This window comes from Dicentrarchus labrax, unplaced genomic scaffold, assembly GCF_905237075.1.
Source record: "Dicentrarchus labrax unplaced genomic scaffold, dlabrax2021, whole genome shotgun sequence".
In the NCBI taxonomy this organism is placed as follows: Eukaryota; Metazoa; Chordata; class Actinopteri; family Moronidae; genus Dicentrarchus; species Dicentrarchus labrax.
This window is the reverse complement of record NW_026136705.1, coordinates 13,416,962-13,435,343: the sequence shown is the minus strand read 5'-3', so window position 1 is coordinate 13,435,343 and position 18,382 is coordinate 13,416,962. Positions and strand designations below refer to the sequence as shown.

The window sequence follows — 18,382 nt, the reverse complement described above, 5'->3', positions numbered from 1 at the left end:
ACCCTACAGAGACTGAATGTGAAACGATCCTAGTCATGTAAGTGATATCATTTCTTTTGGATGGTTGCAGATTTTTAATTCAACATTGTTTCTAAAGTGAGCTTGATTTTGAGCCCGCCATCCCCAAATCTTTTTTCCACTCTGTCAAAGTACGTTAAAGCCCATTTTGTTGAAATCCTCCTCAGGACAGCTGCGTGGCATGCTCTTTGGCTTATCATGCAAATTTACAGCGAGATTTCCTCTCCATAGCGGTGTTAAGACACACTCATGCATGCAGGCAGCTGCATTTGTTGGTGCAATAGGGACAAACTGACATACAATAAAGCGTACGGATTACTAGCCTGAAACACCCTGATACACAGTTATAGTCGCTTTCTCTGAGTTTGTTTATATGAATGCATGTGCTATACCTTATATTCTTAAATCTTAATAGCAAGCCTCTCTGGACACACTGGTTAAGTGGTGCTTTCTGTCTTCTGGTTCATTCTTTGTTTTCCATGAGCCTATTCTATCTCTTTTTCTCTTTACCTAATTTTTTCACTTTCTGCCTGCCACCATATATTCTCTCAGTTGCCAACCACTTCCTATTCTGCAACCACCGACCTTAACACTGACCTTGCCTTGTCTCTGCCATTGAGACGAGAGCGAGAGATACCATATCCTCAGCTTCCCCCCACTATGCTGCAGGGTAGAATTTTGCCTGTCTCATCAGTCTTCCAGCTGCTGGAGTACATCTTGTTATTTCTTCCAGATTCCTACATGTTTCGCTTTTCAGTTGATCAGTGGCCAGACTGGAAAACATTGCTCTTGGCTCAAAGAGAGGGTGAGCCTTGGCATATAGACCCAAGCTGTCAATACAGATTAGGTTTATCAGATAAAGTTTATCTGCAACATTTGAACGTCCTTTGGTTGGGTACCAGCCTAATTCTGGGTTTCAATTGATATGGTGATGCAGGCTCTAAGGAGGTCAAAATTGGCAGCCATTGTTTTATAAGAAGGCTGCAGTGGCCTTTTCAAGGCATGCCACTCTGTGCATCAGCATGTGTGTGAGCCTCAGTCTATCATGGTAATGGGCATTACATTAGGTGTATATTAGGTGGTGTAGGTTGCTGGTTATCTACAGTAATTGTCATGATTTCCCTGTCTCATGTCAGGAAATGGTTTCCCTTGAGTGCCACAGAGTGCTGTCCTTCATTCATCCACTGCTCTCAGTTTGTTTGTTCTCCTACAGTGTTTGAGTGTGATGTTCTGGGAGAACAATATCTTTTGAAAGTTCAAAGAAAAGTCCACAAATTAGCTTACAGTATATAGATGCATTTTACTCCAAATCTGAGCATTAGTTGGATGTTTGGCCAAACATGGTGTGTTGAATTATCAAGTCCTACCATTGCAGTTAAACTCAAAGGTCATGTTTGTGCATTCTAAACAGTTGTGGGATTTTTTTCAAGAGGTCCTTGAGAATAGTCAGGGGCATGTTGTGTCCTGGTGAAGAACACAATCTCTCGTCACTGACTGTAATGTTTTAGGATAAACATTCATTTCTGTCCCACCGCCACAAGAGGGCACTTTGAGCACATGTAATCATGAGAGGAGCTGATGTCATTTGTGTTTATGTGTCTTTCATGGACGTGGCACAGAGTGACAGGTCTTTTGTGTTACTTTAGGGACTGGCAAGTGTAAAATCACACACCAGGTGCCCCACCTGCAGTTGCCTTCTGGCCTCTCTTACTGAAGAGAAAAATTACATGATGTCCACATGCTGCTCTAACAGTTAAAATGCTGGGCTGTTTTCTGGACTGTGTTATTTCTGTATACAGTCTCAGAAAAGAGGTTTAATTCCAAACTAACTCCAAGAACCCATTAGCTTGGTAGTGAGCCAGCTTTGTAAGCAGTGCTCTTCAAAAACGGAAGACTTTTTACAACAATGATACACACACACACACACACACACACACACACACAAAAGATGTATAAAGTAAAAACACACACTACCCACCTGCATTAAGATTATACTACATTATATGTTCTTAAAACCTTTCTATATGCCATCGTCTGAACAAGGTGGCATATAAAGCTGATGGGGAATTAAATGTACAAGGACACAAGAGGGCAGTGGGGTTGCCGGGTATAAAGAAGTACACTGAGGGTGAGTCTTATTGAGTGTGTCTGAAGAAAGAAGGCAGCTCACTCAAAACAAGCTGGGTGGAGAGATGAAGAGGGGAGGCATGGAGCAGTAAATGATGCTAGCCTTCTACACCTTGTCAGTTATTAGGAGAAGCCAGAAGAGAAATCTGACATTACTTTGTGTTGTCAGAGAAAATAATTGGCAAGCAGGCCAGCTAGCTGGCACCTACAGTGCTGTACTTGGGAGATATGTTTTACAGTTCTGCAGCCCAAGGCTGACAGAAAGATAACAAAAATTATATATTTTTCTACATATCTATATCATGTATCTGTTATGGAGACAAATCTCCTTAAGGATTAGGATGTATAAAAATTGCAATTTGCAACAAGACAAAAGGAGAGTGATCATGTGCCCCAAACAACATCTACAGTGAAAAACTAGCTGGTTAATAGTACTTTATATTGATAGAAAGGGACTACCTAATAACTAATAAGTGATTAAATGAAGATGTAAGTTAAAGGGGAAATAGATAGTTGAGGGAAGAAATGGAAACCAAGTTAACTTTCTTTGAGCTTTTAATCATACTTATAAATAAACTGCGCAGCAACCACAAGTTTCTTTCTGTTTTGGCTTCTGCTTCTAAGCTATAAATACACACACTTTATTCAGCAGGTGTTTGAGTTTTCAGTTAGAGGGCTGGTATGCAGATAATATCATCAGTTGTTCACTTTTTCTGACTTGTATTTATTCTTTCCATTCAGTAAATCTTAAGAATGATACATTAGTCTTTCCTAAATTATCATCAACTACATAATATCTGTCTATTTATCCAGTTGTATTGTATTTTTAATTTCCTGTGTCAGTAAGAATTCTTTATACAAGGCAATGTATTTTATGGATTTCTATTCTTCCATTTTTTGGCTAGATGCTCAGGTATGATCCATGGCCCAACTGGCATTACATCAGATGTTTATTATTCACAGTGTGGGTGGTGACAGTGATTGCATATTGCTCTTCGAGGCTGTGCCCTGCTGAACCACAGGGTCACCTGTTCTCCAGGCCCACACCTCCCTGTGGCACAGAGTGCGGGGATGGAGCCCTGCTTTCTCCGTCACAGATGTTCCTGCATGTGAAATTTTCTCACTTCTCTGCATGACATCAATAAAGTTCACATAGAAAGAAGACACTATAATGTTCTAGTTTCTGTTCCACAATGTATTTGTCCATACAGCAGATGATTATTTTTTTTTTTTTAACTGAGAATTTCAGAATGATTGCTTAGTGACCAACAGATAATGTGTACTCTGGGTAGTTTCCAGGTGTGATAAACTGCAAAGCGAGGTCTGACTGGAATAAGCGCTTTCATGCTTGGTGAACCTTCCTTCAATTAATAAACTTAAAAACAGATTTGTTTTGATAATTAAACAACTACCTCAGCCCCTACCTATGTCAAAAAAATAAAATAGCTTTTTGTCTGACCTCCCCTGAGGTGAAAACTGTGGTGTAAAAAGGCAGATGAGGCAAAATTCAATCAATCATAAAAAAGTGTACATAACTCAACGTACATTTTATTTAACTTTACAGAAAGTGCTTATCTGGCACTGTATTCCTCTTAACTTTATCAAAATAATGCAGCTTGCTGAGATGCATTTCCTACTTTTGAGGCACCTTTTGGTGCCATATGCAAAGGTATTTCTAAAATGTAAAAACCCGTAGGCTGCCACATCACTGTCATCTATGCTTTATGCAAGCAAAATTGGAATATCTTAACATTTCATATAAATAAGCTGAGAATGTCTGCGCTTTGATGCTCTGCGGCAATATAGCAGTAGGTTAGCATTCCTGGAACGCTCAATCACCATGCAGATCATTTTCACGAGCGTCACTGAATCATGAAGGACACTTAAGTCTGAGATGTGATCAAAATACAGAAGCAGTACTCGGCACTCAGAGTTTGTTAAAGATAGTGACGCAACATTGTGCATTTGTTTTCCCCTCCGCTCCAGTCTCTGTTGTTCCCTGTTTGGTATAGGCTACATGTCATGACCAGTTCCTTACAGACACCCTGTCTTCAAAAAATATTGCTCCTCTGGTGAGTGATATGGTTTGTTACATGAAACAAGCAGGCAGGCATCGAGGACATCTATAAAGAGTCAAAATAAGTTAATTAAAACTTGTCATGTATGCTTGAAAGCCAATACAATAAAATAAAATAAATTGACCATAATATCACCAAGACAACATCAGTCGAACCCAGCCAATAGTTTTAGAAAAATAAAAGATATACAACAATTTTTAGGTCATAATGTGTGCTGGACAGCCTTGAAAAGGGTAGACAGTAGTTGCAGATGAGCACCAGGCTACATTCAGTTACATAATAAACTGCTACCTGAATGTATAGTGCCACCATGTGCTTAGCTATATTCATTACAATGTTAAATCAGTGACAGTGCATTCGAGTCCAGGCTTGTAAAAAGTGTTAAAAAGGTAACACATTGCTTTTTTGACTTACTATCATAAAAGTAGCATCATACTCAGGGTAGCAGGAATTAAGAGAACTTTGTATTTGAGCTGTTGTATTGTAAATGGCCTTTTGCTGAGAGAGCTGGTAATATACAAACATAACAGTACCACAACAGTCAACAGGCTCTTATCTGTGCTCTATTTGTTTGTGCTGTAAATGCATATGCTTAGCACTGAGCTGTCAGTCTTCGTCTTTCAAAGGATTTGTTGCAGAACGAGAGAAAGAAGCCCCAGGCTGTGTAGGAGAGGGAGCGAGGAGCAGGCAGCAAAAGCATCCAGGCTGCAGTTGCTGACACCACTGGGAAGAGACTGATTTTGCCTCCTCACACTCCTGGTGCGAAGAGTGGTTGTCTTCTTTGTTCGGACGGAGAGGCTCTCTGTTGTAAAGAATCTGTCTGTAGCCAGCGTCATGTCAGCCCTGGTGGGTGTGTCAGTAACAAAGCTTGTGTCAGAAAAAGGGGATGTGTCGGCAGGTGAGGTTTCCTTTGTGCCAGAGATGAGATGGGCATCAGTGTGGAACATGTGCTCTCCGGCAGCTGGGCTAGCAGGTGCAGAAAAGTGATTAATGGTGAGATGTGTGTCTGTGCTTCTGGGTGGCTGGGTGGAGATGCTGATGGGTGTGACTGTGAAGGGGTGGTGTGGCGTGTTCCAGGTCTCTTTGGGGTTGTGTGAGGTGCTTAGCAGAGCAGAAACAGACAAGTACCACCAACCGGTCACACTGGCTTCAGGGGGCATGGAGCTCAGGTCCTGGGCACTCGCTGCCAGAGGGGGCAGGTTGTAGGAGGCAAAGTGCCACCCTCCAGTCCTGCCAGGGCGGACCCCTCCACAGACGGGCTGGGTGTGGCAAGGGCAGCCCAGGACGTGAGCAGGGGTATGTTGAGTCCAGGAGAGTAAGTAGCTGATGTCATCATAAAGGTGGCAGGCCCAAGGGTTGTCCCCCAGAGTAATGACTCTGAGTGATGTTGTCTTGTCAAACACTCCAATGGGCAGTGTGGAAAAGCGGTTAGCATGCAGATAGAAGTGAGTTAATCTGAGGAGCCGGTCCAGAGAGCCCGACAGCACCTTCACAAGCAAATTGTGGGACAGGTCAATAGTGTCCAGGTGTACAGGCAGGTTGGTGGGCAAAGTCCAGAAGTGATTGTGGCTTAGGTTGAGCGTGCACAGATTGATCAGTGTATTGTTGATGAAGATGGCTCGCTCCAGCTTGTTGTTGGAGAGGTCCAGCAATCGCAGATTCCACTGGAAGACGGTATCGTTCTTGTCCAGCAACTGGAGGCGATTGGAGGTGGCGTAGAGATGCCAGAGGGAACGAGGCAAGCCGGTGGGCAGGTGGCTCAGCCGGTTGTGAGACAAATCAAGGGAGCGGAGATGGGTGTATGCGGTGAGCTGGCCGTCCAGGTTGTGAAATCGGTTGTGGGACAAGTTGAGGGACTGCATGTTGTGCTGCAAGCCATGGGGCAACTGTCTCAGCCCCCTCCAGGAGCAGTCTACCTCCCTGTGACTGCGGTTGCAGGAGCACATGGAGGGGCACACAGCTAGAACATGCAACCCCAGCAACAACACAAGCAGGAGTTGCAGAAGGGCCTCATTAGGGGGGAGCTTCAGGAGCACATGCCTGCTAAAGGAAAGATAGGGAGACAGGAATGTTAGGGTTTGTCTTATACAGCATCGTCTTGAACTCCAGGAGGCACACTGTGAAAGCAGAAGTGATGCCTGCAGTGTACTTGACTGGTGAACACAGGAAACATGCCCTTGCTATCTGCAGGAGCAGCATAGTAACTGCAGAGGGAGGCTGAATAAAACTTGTTTCATCGTTTCTGTGAAGCTCCACCCTCTGCCAGAATCTCTCTCTCACCCTCTCTGTCTCTCTCTATGCTGTACATACACACACACACACACACACACACACACACACACACACACACAGGCTGCTCAATATTTGCAGCCCATCACTGCATTGCTTGCAGATACACACATTCACATTACATGCCAAACTCACTGCCCCATGGGAGGAATGTTTTCAGAGACGCTGTAGTAGTGTCCTTTTAAAAAAAATGCTCATACTGTATATATGCACCACCAGCAAAGGGTTGAAATGTCTCCTGTTCTTTTATAACTGATAAATATTTGACCTGATGTGTAAGAGGATATTTTTAGTCTATTCAAGAATATCATTCATCACAAAAGATGAGAAATCCCTGTAGTCATTTTCCCTGGCATCAGTTTGCATCTTCAGTCATCAGTGGTTGTCAGAGCAGTCAGTCCCATGCTCTCAGAGGAGGAGAACTAGCTCAATAGATGGGTTTTATTAATGACTCCACAGAGAACTCATGCATCAGCTAGTCCGAAGACAGGCAAAGACACAGTCAGGAGCTCTACGCTGCAGTATGTGTGAGCCAGGGTGTGGCAGAATATGTGTGTAAAAAAAGAGTCTTTGAATTTGTCCATAACTCACCTTCTCATCTTATCATTCCAGTCACTTTTTTCTCTGCTCCTTTTTTTTTTTTTTTTGCTGTCCAGCCCCTCTTCCCCTCTCCTCTCCCCGCTTTTAAGCTCGGGACCAGCTGCTGTTCTGCTGAAGGTGATTTTTTTCGTATGCCTGAAGTCCCCTCATAGAATTTGACCCTTGCTCACTTGTCCAGTGCAGCTTTTTTTGAAGTTATCCTCACTGCCTTGCAGTTTGGTCCTTTTGTCCTCTTTGCCTCTTATATAGATCTTTTGGGTTAGCGCGATCAGGCACTGCAGACTCTGGATTTACTCTGTGCAGTGGAAGTGAGGGAAGGGTGGGGTGTTGGTGGGGGGAAGTATTAGGAAGGGGGAGGGGGGTGGTGGCGGAGGAGAAATGGAGCGAGTAGTGGAGGTGTCCCTGCATACAAGGCTGCTACAAAGGAAACTCCTCAATCCCTTATCTGGAGGCTTTCAGGATTTATTTCTGCATTTAAAGTGACATCTATTGTTGGTTAGATTAATTGACTGATTGCAGTCCTGTTTGTACTCAAAATAAATTAGACTGTTATCAGTTATCACCTAAATCAATATTATTCCTCTCTAAAGCATCCCTTTACAAAGTAATACCGTGCTGTAATTGGTTGTTATTTTCCCTGTGTAAATTTAGACACTGCCACAAAAACCTTCAAGATTTATTGCAGAGGACTCCGCTGCAGCTCCCTACCTGCCATCAGCAATACAAGCAACGCTCCATTCTGCACTGCAATGCATCAGTGCCTTGCATTCTGGGGGACCGTTCGACAGTGATACAGATGGTGATCAGGGTTTAAACTTAAAATTCAACATAATAACAAAGTAAAATAGTAAAAAAAAATAATTAATTCAACCCCAGCGGCTAAAAGTCTTTGTTGTTACGTATTCCTATTTTGGTATATTTTTGGCTCAATTGTCATGTAAGCTACACAAAGTACATCTTTTGCAATGTTTTTGTTACTTCTTCCCCCATCTGTCTCTGTACTTCCCTCTCTCTCCTGCCTCAACTTCAAGTGGCTACTTTCACTGTGAGTGAAACTCGTGTATCCTGTCATTGCACCTTACAACAAGCCTCAAAGTCAAACCCTCACTTCCACTGTCTGTCTCTATACAACATGCTGTGCTGTCAATTTGAGCTGTGTTACCACATAGCAGCAGAGGGGGAAAAAATCACCCAAATCTCTCATATCCAAGTTTTACCTTATTCACTTTAAATGCCTGATATACAATACAGAAATCAGTTCCTGCCTGAGACATATTTGACATTTACTTTCACTGAAGATGGCTTTTACTGCACCCCAGCTCTAAACTTTCACATCACCCAGAGCTACTGCATCTCAGAATGTTTTCATCTACTTGCTGTCAGAGTTGAGCTGGAGTTGAAGCGGAGGCTGCATTGAGAGGGGACAAACTATTCAGACTTTTAATGAAAGGTGCACATCCATCATGACGTCACAAGTAAGTAGACGAACAAATATCTGCACAAGGCGGCGGAAACAACCGCATATTGGTTTTTTGAAAAGGTTTTGTGTGTGGTTTTGTCAGCTCTGGTTGAGGTGAAAGAGGGGGTTCTTTCTGAGTTGGGTGCACTGCCCGGAAGAGGAACATTCTATGCTTGCTAATCAAGCAGACCTCTTTCTCACTCTCACTCTCACTCTCTCTCTCATGCACACACACAAACATGCACTCATGTTACACAGCAAACACTAAACAGAAAATAGATGCATGGTAATGAGCTCAAAACTGAAGTCACAAGCTATATTTTATTCCTCTGGTTGTTGCACATGTCATTAATGTCATAAATGTGTGTACATCTCAAAATCTCAGAAAAATAAAGCAGGTAAGTAACAAATTGACTTGCAAAGAGGTGTATTATAACATTAATGTATTCTAATATTCAAAACACAAAAATAAGAGCGAAATACAGTATCAACCAATTGTTTTCAACCAAAAATGCTCAGTGCTGGGTTAGACAGATTTAACAGCACACACAGTTGTTCAACTTACTGTAAAGAAAAAGCTGCATATAAAATCCTTTATTTACTGTAAATAGGTTGTAAAGCCATAAAAAATTAAAGACAGTTGCTCAGGAAACTCTCTAGCTTCACACACACAGCTCTACACCACATCCTTTGGTTCCTCTGTGCCTTCAGAGGTGGGGGCTGCTACAGCTGGGGTGGGCTGGGAATCGGTGGCCTCCTCTTGTGGCTTTGGGGGAGATGAACCTTCAGCGACAGGTGTAGTTGAAGCTTCCTCACCGTTGGCGGTGTCTTCCACCTCCTTCTTCTTCTCCTCTCCCATTTTCTCGTCCTCATTTACCTTCTCTCCTTCTTCCTTGGTGGTACCGTTACCCCTCTCCTCTTGTGATTGACTGATGTCAGACATTAACACGCTGGTCTCTTTGGCTTCTGTCTCTTCTGGCTTGCTTTTGTTCTTCTTGTCATTTCCCATGAAGTATTCAGGGTTGCTGATCAGGTCTGCGTTGCTGCTGAGCGCCTTGATGCGTCTGCTCAAATGGCACACCTTCCAAGCCAACAATAAAGTAGAAACCAGTAGAATAGTACAGGCTATGATCAGTCCACCAGTCACCATTAATACCGGAAGACAGTCCTTGCTGAAAAAGATATTCTTGGTGTCTTGCGTGGTGGACTGTGGGAAAGGTGAAGGTGAAGTGGTAGGACTTTTGGATGATTTGGAGACTGCTGTTGATGTTGTTGGTAAGTGATAACTGCCAGGTGTGCTGCTGGAAGCATTGGCTGAATCATCTTGGGATGTTGCTGAGACCGACTCAATATAATAACTACTATTATCCGGATTGGTTTGAGCTCCACACAACAGTGGACCCAGGATTTCTATGCAGTACAACAGGACGAGGAGGCCATTCATGTTGGTATCTGAGAAGACGTGGAATAGAAGTTAAGTTTAATGAGTTTTGGCATACAAATTCAATACAGTGAGGAGAATAAGGAAGGAGTCCTATCCCACCCCCAGCCTATGTCTTACAAATCAGAGGTGGAAAGTACTCTTGTACAATTTTGAGCTATTTTGAGGGGTCATTTTATGCTACTTTATATGACTACACTCCACTACATTTTGGAGGCAAATATTGTACTTTTCACTGCAATACATATATCAGGCAGCTTTAGTTACTACTTACTTTGCATATTCAAATTATAAATACAAAATATAATCAAATAATATATGATGACAAGATATTACAGATTAAGCTACGCATTAGTTTGTTACAAATAGCCCCATCTTTACCAGCTGCCAATCAGGGAATGTAACTTGGTACTTTTACCTAAGTATTTTACATAAGTACCAATTTGAGGTCCTTTACTTAAGTATTTTCATTTTATACAACTTTACACTTCTACTCCTCTACATCTCAGAGGAAAACTTTTTACTCTGCTCCATCTGACTAACAACTTTAGCTAGTTACTTTCAGATTATTCTCTATACCTTTATTGTCAAGTGAAAACAAATAAAAAAATCTTTTTTTGTAGTGTTGCTGTCCTGTGAGAACAATGTATCTTTAAAAGGTCAACTTTGTCACATTTGTCTCTGAGATGTAGTCGAGTAGAAGTATAAAGATGCATAAAATGGAAATACTCAAGTACCTCATATTTGTATTTATGTACAGTAACTTGAGTAAATGTACTTAGTTGCATTCCACCAATGTTATTATAATGGCAATAATTATTAGTATTAGTACTTTTACTTAAGTAAAATGTTTAATTCAGTTTTTAAGAAGCTACTGACTTGCTCACTTGCTCACAGCTCACAGGTCTTTTTAAAATCTAACTCAAAAGAGAGAAAAAAGCAAACATAAAAGAGATAAAAGAAGCAAACACAAGGGGATAAAATGATAACGTAAATAGGATAGGGTTTTGCATTTGAAAGGCCATGGAAATTCTGGCTAACAGATGATGCAGTACCTCCACCTTAATTTCATTACTGGACATTACTGGACTAGAAACTAGCAATTACCCTTTAAAAATCTAAAAATACTAGTCAGCAGTAATTTACTGTAATGTATGTTATTTAAAACACTGGTATGAGCCGTTAAGATTGATTTATCTTTGAATATATTGGCTAGGCTGTATTGCTTTGTTTGAAACTTTACTGAAATTGTAAAGTTTCTCCAAATAAGTGGATTTGTTTCTGTAATGTTAGATTCTGATGAATTCAAAAGGAAGAACTGATAGATTGAAGTGATTCTTTCCCACTCACTTCACAGCATTATTTTAAGTTAATATACAATATACTGTCTTTATAGTATATATACAAATATCAAATTTGTATCACCAGGATTTAGGACAGAACCTGCAACAACATTAACTATAAATACAGATATAAGCACTTATTACTTTTTTTTTTTAGAGTTCTTAAGAACTCAACTATGTCCTAAAAATCAAGTCTATACCATTATTCTTTGGTCCATTTCTTAGTGTTTACAGGCATCAAGATAATATAATGTATTAAAGCAAACTGTCACTTACATTGTAGGTGATCTTGATATAGTTCCAAAAAGAATATGGTTGTGTATGCAAGTAAGGTGAGATGAACGATGTGTAAAAGACCTGAGAGACACTGACAGTAATCAATGGCAGACTCATCTGGTTGTTCTTACTTCTCCATTTGGACTATAAAAAGACAAGGAAGTGGTTTTGATGTTCTGTTCAATGCTGAAGTTGGTCACGCAGACATCTGTGGGGTGGCAGACTATAAAAAGTTGCGTGCATGCTGAATTCTAAGTAGCTAAGATAACATAGCAATAGGTCTAAATCAATGATCATGAATTCCGGTAAATAGCGTGTTTTACCTTCATTTCAGTTTTGAATCAATGCAACTTGGGCTTTACATATAGTTGTATGTAAACAATGTGGCTATCTGCATGCACAACGGTAATATATATGAGTAAACTAACATCTATAAAATTCTACATATCCAACCCACAATCTGCATGACATCAAAGTTGTACATTTCATAGTTTTATCACAAGCAGTAAAGCAGCACATTGCACTATTCTTTGTTTTAGTAAATGGTATTGTCTTTAAGGCCTGTCACAAGACTCCCTTTTTGGAGGCTGTGATGCTGACAAGCTCTTGCATAGTTTATAATACCAGCTGCCCACAAACGCTTTAGATGACATAACTGGAAGAACCGTGCATGCATCTAACACGTGGACACGTTTGTCTTCTTCAGCATCATCTATGTATTTTTTCCAAGCCACAAGCCACAATTGGTCACATATCACTCTATTAATAGTCCATGGTTTAATGTAACAATAGTATAAGGCCTTTTGACAATGTGTCAGTTAACGTGTCACTACATGCAGTGAGAATATTGCAGCACAAGTCAGACACACAAAAGTATTACTATATTTGTGTTAAGTGTATCTTTTTTGAGTTTCCTCTGTAACTGTTTGTGTGTCTGCACCTACACTTTTACACATTTAAAGTGAAATGCTTGATTTGGCAAGTTGTCTCATTCCTGCAGATGACACCAACAACATGCAAGACAGGAGGAATCCAACTGACTCCATGCTCCCATATAGGAACTACTTTGAAGTAAATGACCCTGCTAGTCAACCCTCTTTGCTTCAGCAATCAAGGCAATGACACCAGATAGGACAAATTCACCATGACCATCTAATAGTAAGACTGGCAATAAAAATTACAAAAACACCAATTTTCTCAGGGTGAAAATGTTCAGACTAGGTAGATTTTCCACTTCTTTTCCAAATCTGTGCTGATAAAATTGGACAGCATCTTATTATACAGACAAAACGGTGGAGGTAAGGTTGTGTAAGTGTGTAAAGTGCAAGACTGTTATAAGTAGTATTATAAATTATCTTATTTCGCTTTTTGCCGCTTTTACCCTTGATGCTGATTTAATTTGATAAGGGCTAGTTACATATGAAAGGAAGTGAAAATAGGAGGAGCACAGATGACTTAATCTGAAAAACCCCACACTTTCCCCTGAGTAATGGAAAGTCCCATTTTTAAGTAGAACAATCAGAGCATAGGCCAAGCAAGACCAGTTTATTATTAAAAAAAGAAGCTAAAATAGACAGATTAAATATAAACTATCAAATAAAACAGTGCAGCTACTGCACACTGCAAAATATGAATAGTCTTAATTTAAAGAGTTGGTGTGGAGCTCAGATTTTCTGGGAGTTTGTTTCAGATAAGTGGTGCATAAAAACTTTTGACTCTGTGACAAGTAGACCTGTCCCAGACCCTCTGAAAGGTCTGGATGGTTCATAGCGGAGCAGCAAATCATATATTTATTTGACCTTGAACAATTGTGTTCTTTGTAAATCAATTGTGGTATTTTAAAAATGTCAAATAAGACATGTAAAGATCTGAGAACTGGAGTGTTGTGATCTATTATCCTGGTCTTTGTGAGGACTCTAGCAACTAATCTAGTTTGATCAACTTTAGACAACTGTAAAGACAGCATTACAATGGTCAAGCCTAATAAACATAAATCCATGGACAGGTCCCTTATGAAATATATTAAATATATTATATTCTTATGGGCTGATTTTGTAATTGTCTTAATGTTGATGTTAAAATTCCATGACGACATCAAGATTTCTTGTCTTTAATGTTAGTGATTGGAGGTGACTTTTAATCATTCTTCTATGGTCAAAAGACAATTATTTCTGTTTTATCTTTGTTTAACTGGAGGAAATTTTGGTACCATGCACTCATTGACTTTTTTCAGTGTTCCATAAATCTGTGTGTCGTATATGCATAATGACACACAAAATTATTAGTTTAAATAATTAAATTATTAAACAATTAAAATAATTCATTTTCTGCACTAGTGAGAGTTTTTGCACACTGAGATGTGTAATTACTGATCGACACAAAGTAGTCTCTGTCATTTAAACCAGTTCAGCACTAAACCAGAAAGTCCAACCCACTTTTCCAGTCTGACTAGTATGTAGTATAGTATTTTGGTTGTGGTCTAGCATGCCTAATATCTCAGTGCTGTGTTGTTGTAAAAAATCCTGTCTGGAAAAACCAAGAGGGGGTTGAAAAACAGGCTTTTCAATGATTAAAAGTGGAAGTTTTATATGGAATCGTAATTGTTCATTAGTGAGTTATCCAGATTATTATATTTTAAGAGCTGAATAACTGAAGTTTTCAGTTACTGTGGGAAATAGCCTGAGAGTAGAGAAGTGTTGACTATTGATCTGATACCATGCAGTTAAATGCATTTTTTGAAAAAGCCTGAAGGCAGAATATCAACGCAGCAGGAGAGGAATGTCAGATGTTGCACAATTTTTTCCAAGATTGTATAATTCATAGGCTTCAATTGTGTCATGGTAATCAAATTGGTTTCAGGTTGACACAGGCCAATACAGATCCTATACCTAATATGGAGGAATTGACAGCTTGTTTAATTTTAGGAATTTTGTCAGTGAAGAAGGAAGGAAATTCATTACATGACTTAGTGGATAAAAGTTCAGGGGTTTGTGACACATGAGGGTTTGTCAGCTTGTTGTCAGAAGCGAATAAGGCCCATGCATTATTATTGCTTTTGATGTCACAGATGGACCGCCAAGCATTTCTCAGTTCTAAATTAAAAAGGCGAAGACTCTCTTTATAGATGTCACAATGCAGGTGGAGATGTGTTTTTCACCAACTGCATTCAGCTCTCTCTCTTTTATTTATTTTTCTACCAGTGTGGTATTTCTCCATGGTGTTTTTTTCTACCTTTACCTTTGTGGGAGCAATGGAATCAATAACATCTGTAATTTTAGAACTTGAAATATCCACAAGATCCTTGACTGAGGCCCAGGCAAGGGCGAGTGAGGAAGAGGAAGCCTGAATAAATAATTCAGTTTTCAGTGTTTCCAGCGGTTTCTGATTAATTCTGATTGAACATTTGGGTGCAAAGACATAGTCATCTCAAAGAGAACATAGGAATGATCACAGGAATGAGCCACCACCACAACCTTAGAAATGTTAAGACACTTGGAGATCATTTAGTCCAGAGTGCCCCCGTTATTATGTGTGGGCTCTGTCACATGCTGAGTCAGTCCATAGTTATCCAGAATACAATACAGTTCTTAAGTGCTGCTGTCCTGGGGGCTATCACCATGAATGTTAAATCACCAACAATAACTGCACAGTCCAAGTCAGTGCAGATATTAGACAGCAGTTCAACAAAGTCATCAAAAATGTTTGCACTGTATTTAGGTGGCCTGTAGATGTTTGAGAATGCAGCTCGACAAGACAAGTTCAACTTAAGAGCAACATATTCAAAACAAGCAGATTTATAGTAACACATCTGTGGCCAGAGAATTAAACAAAATGGCCAACCTACTCCCTTTCTTCACTCAAAAAAAAGGAAGTTGATAGAAGCTGACTTCTGCTATCCTGGCATAATCACGTTTCTAAACATAAAAACGAGATTGTGCTTGATAATTAAATCATTTTCATCATCATCAATACTTAAAGTTAAATTTAGAGTGTCAAAAGCATTAATTTCCAATTAATTTTTTTGTGACAGGGCTGTAGACAGACTGTCATCGTCTCTCCTGTTTGCATTGATGCCAGGCAGATATGAATGGCTGTGATCTGAGATGCAGCAGTGAAGTTTCCACTAACATCACATCAAGTTCCTTAATCTCATATCTTAGTTTGTACGAGATATCCGTTAGAAGGGAAGTGGGAGAAGACTAATAAGACAAATGTTTGGTCACCTTGCAGGCCCTATCAGTCTCATCAGCCCAGGCAGGAGAGAGCTGTTCTTTCTTTTTGTCGTCCTTGTTATCAGCAAGGTTGGTGTTACAGAATGTGCTTGTTTGGGTGGAGACAGACGACATGGCAATGACCAGGGGGTGAATTTAATGCCAGTGTTAACCAGTGCTTCCATTTTATCAGTGAATCGCACAAGGGGTGAGGCAGGGGAGAAGAGAGTGACGGGAGGAGGAATTAGGAGACTGATCCATGAGCTGGTTGTCAACAAGCTGACATTGAGGCTTCAGTGTTTTGTCTTTCTGGTGCCAAGGCTGCTGTGTGTTAGGGTGCATGATCCTGGGCCTGGCCTATTAATGGTTGATGCTTGACCAGATATGGTCCATCAGTACTTTAACTCCATATCTGCTTGTGTGAAGGCCATCTGCCCTGAAATGATGCCTGCACATCCAGAACAGATTGAAACTATTAATGTAGTTGATCCCTTGTAGACACGTGCACGTTTTGCTAAGCCACGTGAGTCCTAAGAGTCTGAGGAACTGAACTGAATCCATAAGAGTACAGTCTTGCTCTTATCTTTAGATTTAGCTCCCAGATTATCCCAATGCGGAACCCCATTCACAGCACATGACTTCGTTGGTTTCTTTTCAGTGACTCTTGGAAACGTTATGGTGTGATTTAGAGATATCTATCCAATTAAATCTTGTTGAGTTGAATTCTGTTGAATTTACTCTCTGGCAGAAAACAATGGCAGTAATCTCTAACAATTTATGAGAGGCATAGTGCAGTCTAGTCCCCAAATCTGTCAGTGGTCCATTATGTTACTGTTTGGGCCATGTTAACATTGTGGCTGGAAGAATGCAGTTCAAAGCAGAGAGCTTTTGTGAATAATCCTCCAAATGAATTCTTGTTATAGGAAACCTTGAACACTTGAATGTGTTGTAGTTTGAGACAAGTACAAAAAATAATTGGGTGATGGTGTCTTTGAATTACAATCATGATACAAACATGTAATTTGATCATAGGCATATACCTTGGTCCTGCACATATCAATATTCCTGAAGGTCTTTCAACACTGTTAAATCATCAGGTCCAGATTTTAGTAATGGCACGTAACAAAAACAACAAATGCCTAATTGTTATTTGCTTTGATTGCCAGGCAGGGAAGAAAGAATATTCTGTTTCTGGCCTCCCAGTGGAGGAAATTGTTTCCTCTCACCAAATGCTGGTCATGTGATCCAGTACCAGTCGGAGTCAAAGAGCTTTTGGTTGCAGTGCATCATCAGCCAGGATACAGGGTCCTTTCTTTTCCATTGGATTGATACCAGTGTACAGAAATCCATCCATCATTCCTATTATTCAAAGCCACACTTCAGATGCATCCTTACTGATAACAGGTTTCAAGGACTGAACACAAGCAGAATTAATCATTTTACTGACAGACCCAAGGCCTCATATTATAAACTTTTGATAGAGCCATCATGAAAAGCTGCATAAGCAGAAATGTGAGAAAACAATGCATACGTTTTTTTTTTCAATGAAGCTTATGAAGCATTGCCTAAGCCAACAGTCCATACTGTTCTGTTAGGGCTATAAATTACAACTATGGAAAAATGTAGATTAATAAAACATCCAAGCCAGATTTCAACAATATGAATGCAAGCAGGCTCTGACTAATACATATTTTCATTATCAATTTATCTGTCACTCATTTTATCGATTAATCAAATCATTTGGTCCATAAAATGTCTGAAAAATGTTGATGACTGGTTCCCAAAGCCCAAGGTGATGTCCTCAAATATATTGATTGTCCACAATCCCAAAATATTCAGTACTGTCACAGAGGACAAAAGAACCCGAAAATATTCACATTTGAAATCAGATAATTTGTTTCTTAAGAAAAAAATTGAATTAGTTATCAAAAGAGCTGGCAATTAATTTAATAGCTGACAACTATGAACTACCTGTAGTTCATTCATGGCTTCAGACATTACAGCTGACAGGACAGGAAAGGGAGGACACAGTTCACAAAATCTAAAGACAAAAAACGTAATGTAAAATGTGCACAACTGCAACAAAAAACAGCACTGCCTCTCACTGTGAGTTCAGAATATAAAGACTGAAGATGACTTCTGTTACTTTCTGTTGGGTCTTTATGCCACCTAGAGGCAAAATGGGATTTTGAACATTACGCAGCTGCTACAAACATATATGACATACATACTACAATGAGCTTGAAGGTTCATTACTGACTTAGTTTTGACAAAACTTGCTTCTTTATTTTAGTTTTTCCTGTTTGCAGGGGTGAAAATCCACAAGCAGGACTATTAAGGACACTCAGAGTGCTCAGCCCTGAAAAGTGGGAGCTCTTCTTACACATTTCACTCATATTTACATATGCTTATATAAAACTGAAATCTCAGTAGAAGTACATGTATCTGCAACATTTGGTTTCATATAATGTACAAACTTTCTTTTTTAGAAGTGAGACTAGAAAAGTTATTGTAAGGTACGTCAATTATACAGTAGGCTC

At 40.0% G+C, this 18,382-nt stretch overlaps 2 protein-coding genes across 2 annotated transcripts; both read right to left on the bottom strand.

Annotated features, from left to right (window-relative positions):
• Window positions 1–2,682: 2,682 nt before the first annotated feature.
• LOC127364474 (oligodendrocyte-myelin glycoprotein-like) lies at window positions 2,683–7,401 on the bottom strand. The gene is made up of 2 exons (XM_051402063.1): window positions 7,104–7,401; window positions 2,683–6,266 (listed from the first exon to the last, which is right to left on the bottom strand). The coding sequence occupies exons 1-2, from the start codon at window positions 7,109–7,111 to the stop codon at window positions 4,844–4,846; spliced, it is 1,431 nt and encodes a 476-aa protein (XP_051258023.1). The 5' UTR covers window positions 7,112–7,401; the 3' UTR covers window positions 2,683–4,843.
• A 1,472-nt stretch (window positions 7,402–8,873) lies between these two features.
• Window positions 8,874–11,795, bottom strand: LOC127364475 (uncharacterized). Its single transcript, XM_051402064.1, has 2 exons — window positions 11,632–11,795; window positions 8,874–10,023 (listed from the first exon to the last, which is right to left on the bottom strand). The coding sequence occupies exon 2, from the start codon at window positions 10,013–10,015 to the stop codon at window positions 9,248–9,250; it is 768 nt and encodes a 255-aa protein (XP_051258024.1). The 5' UTR covers window positions 10,016–10,023; window positions 11,632–11,795; the 3' UTR covers window positions 8,874–9,247.
• Window positions 11,796–18,382: the final 6,587 nt, after the last annotated feature.

Excerpts from the sequence above, each read along its gene's own strand:
- LOC127364475 (XM_051402064.1), bottom strand. The coding sequence starts at position 10,015 with ATGAATGGCCTCCTCGTCCTGTTGTACTGCATAGAAATCCTGGGTCCA.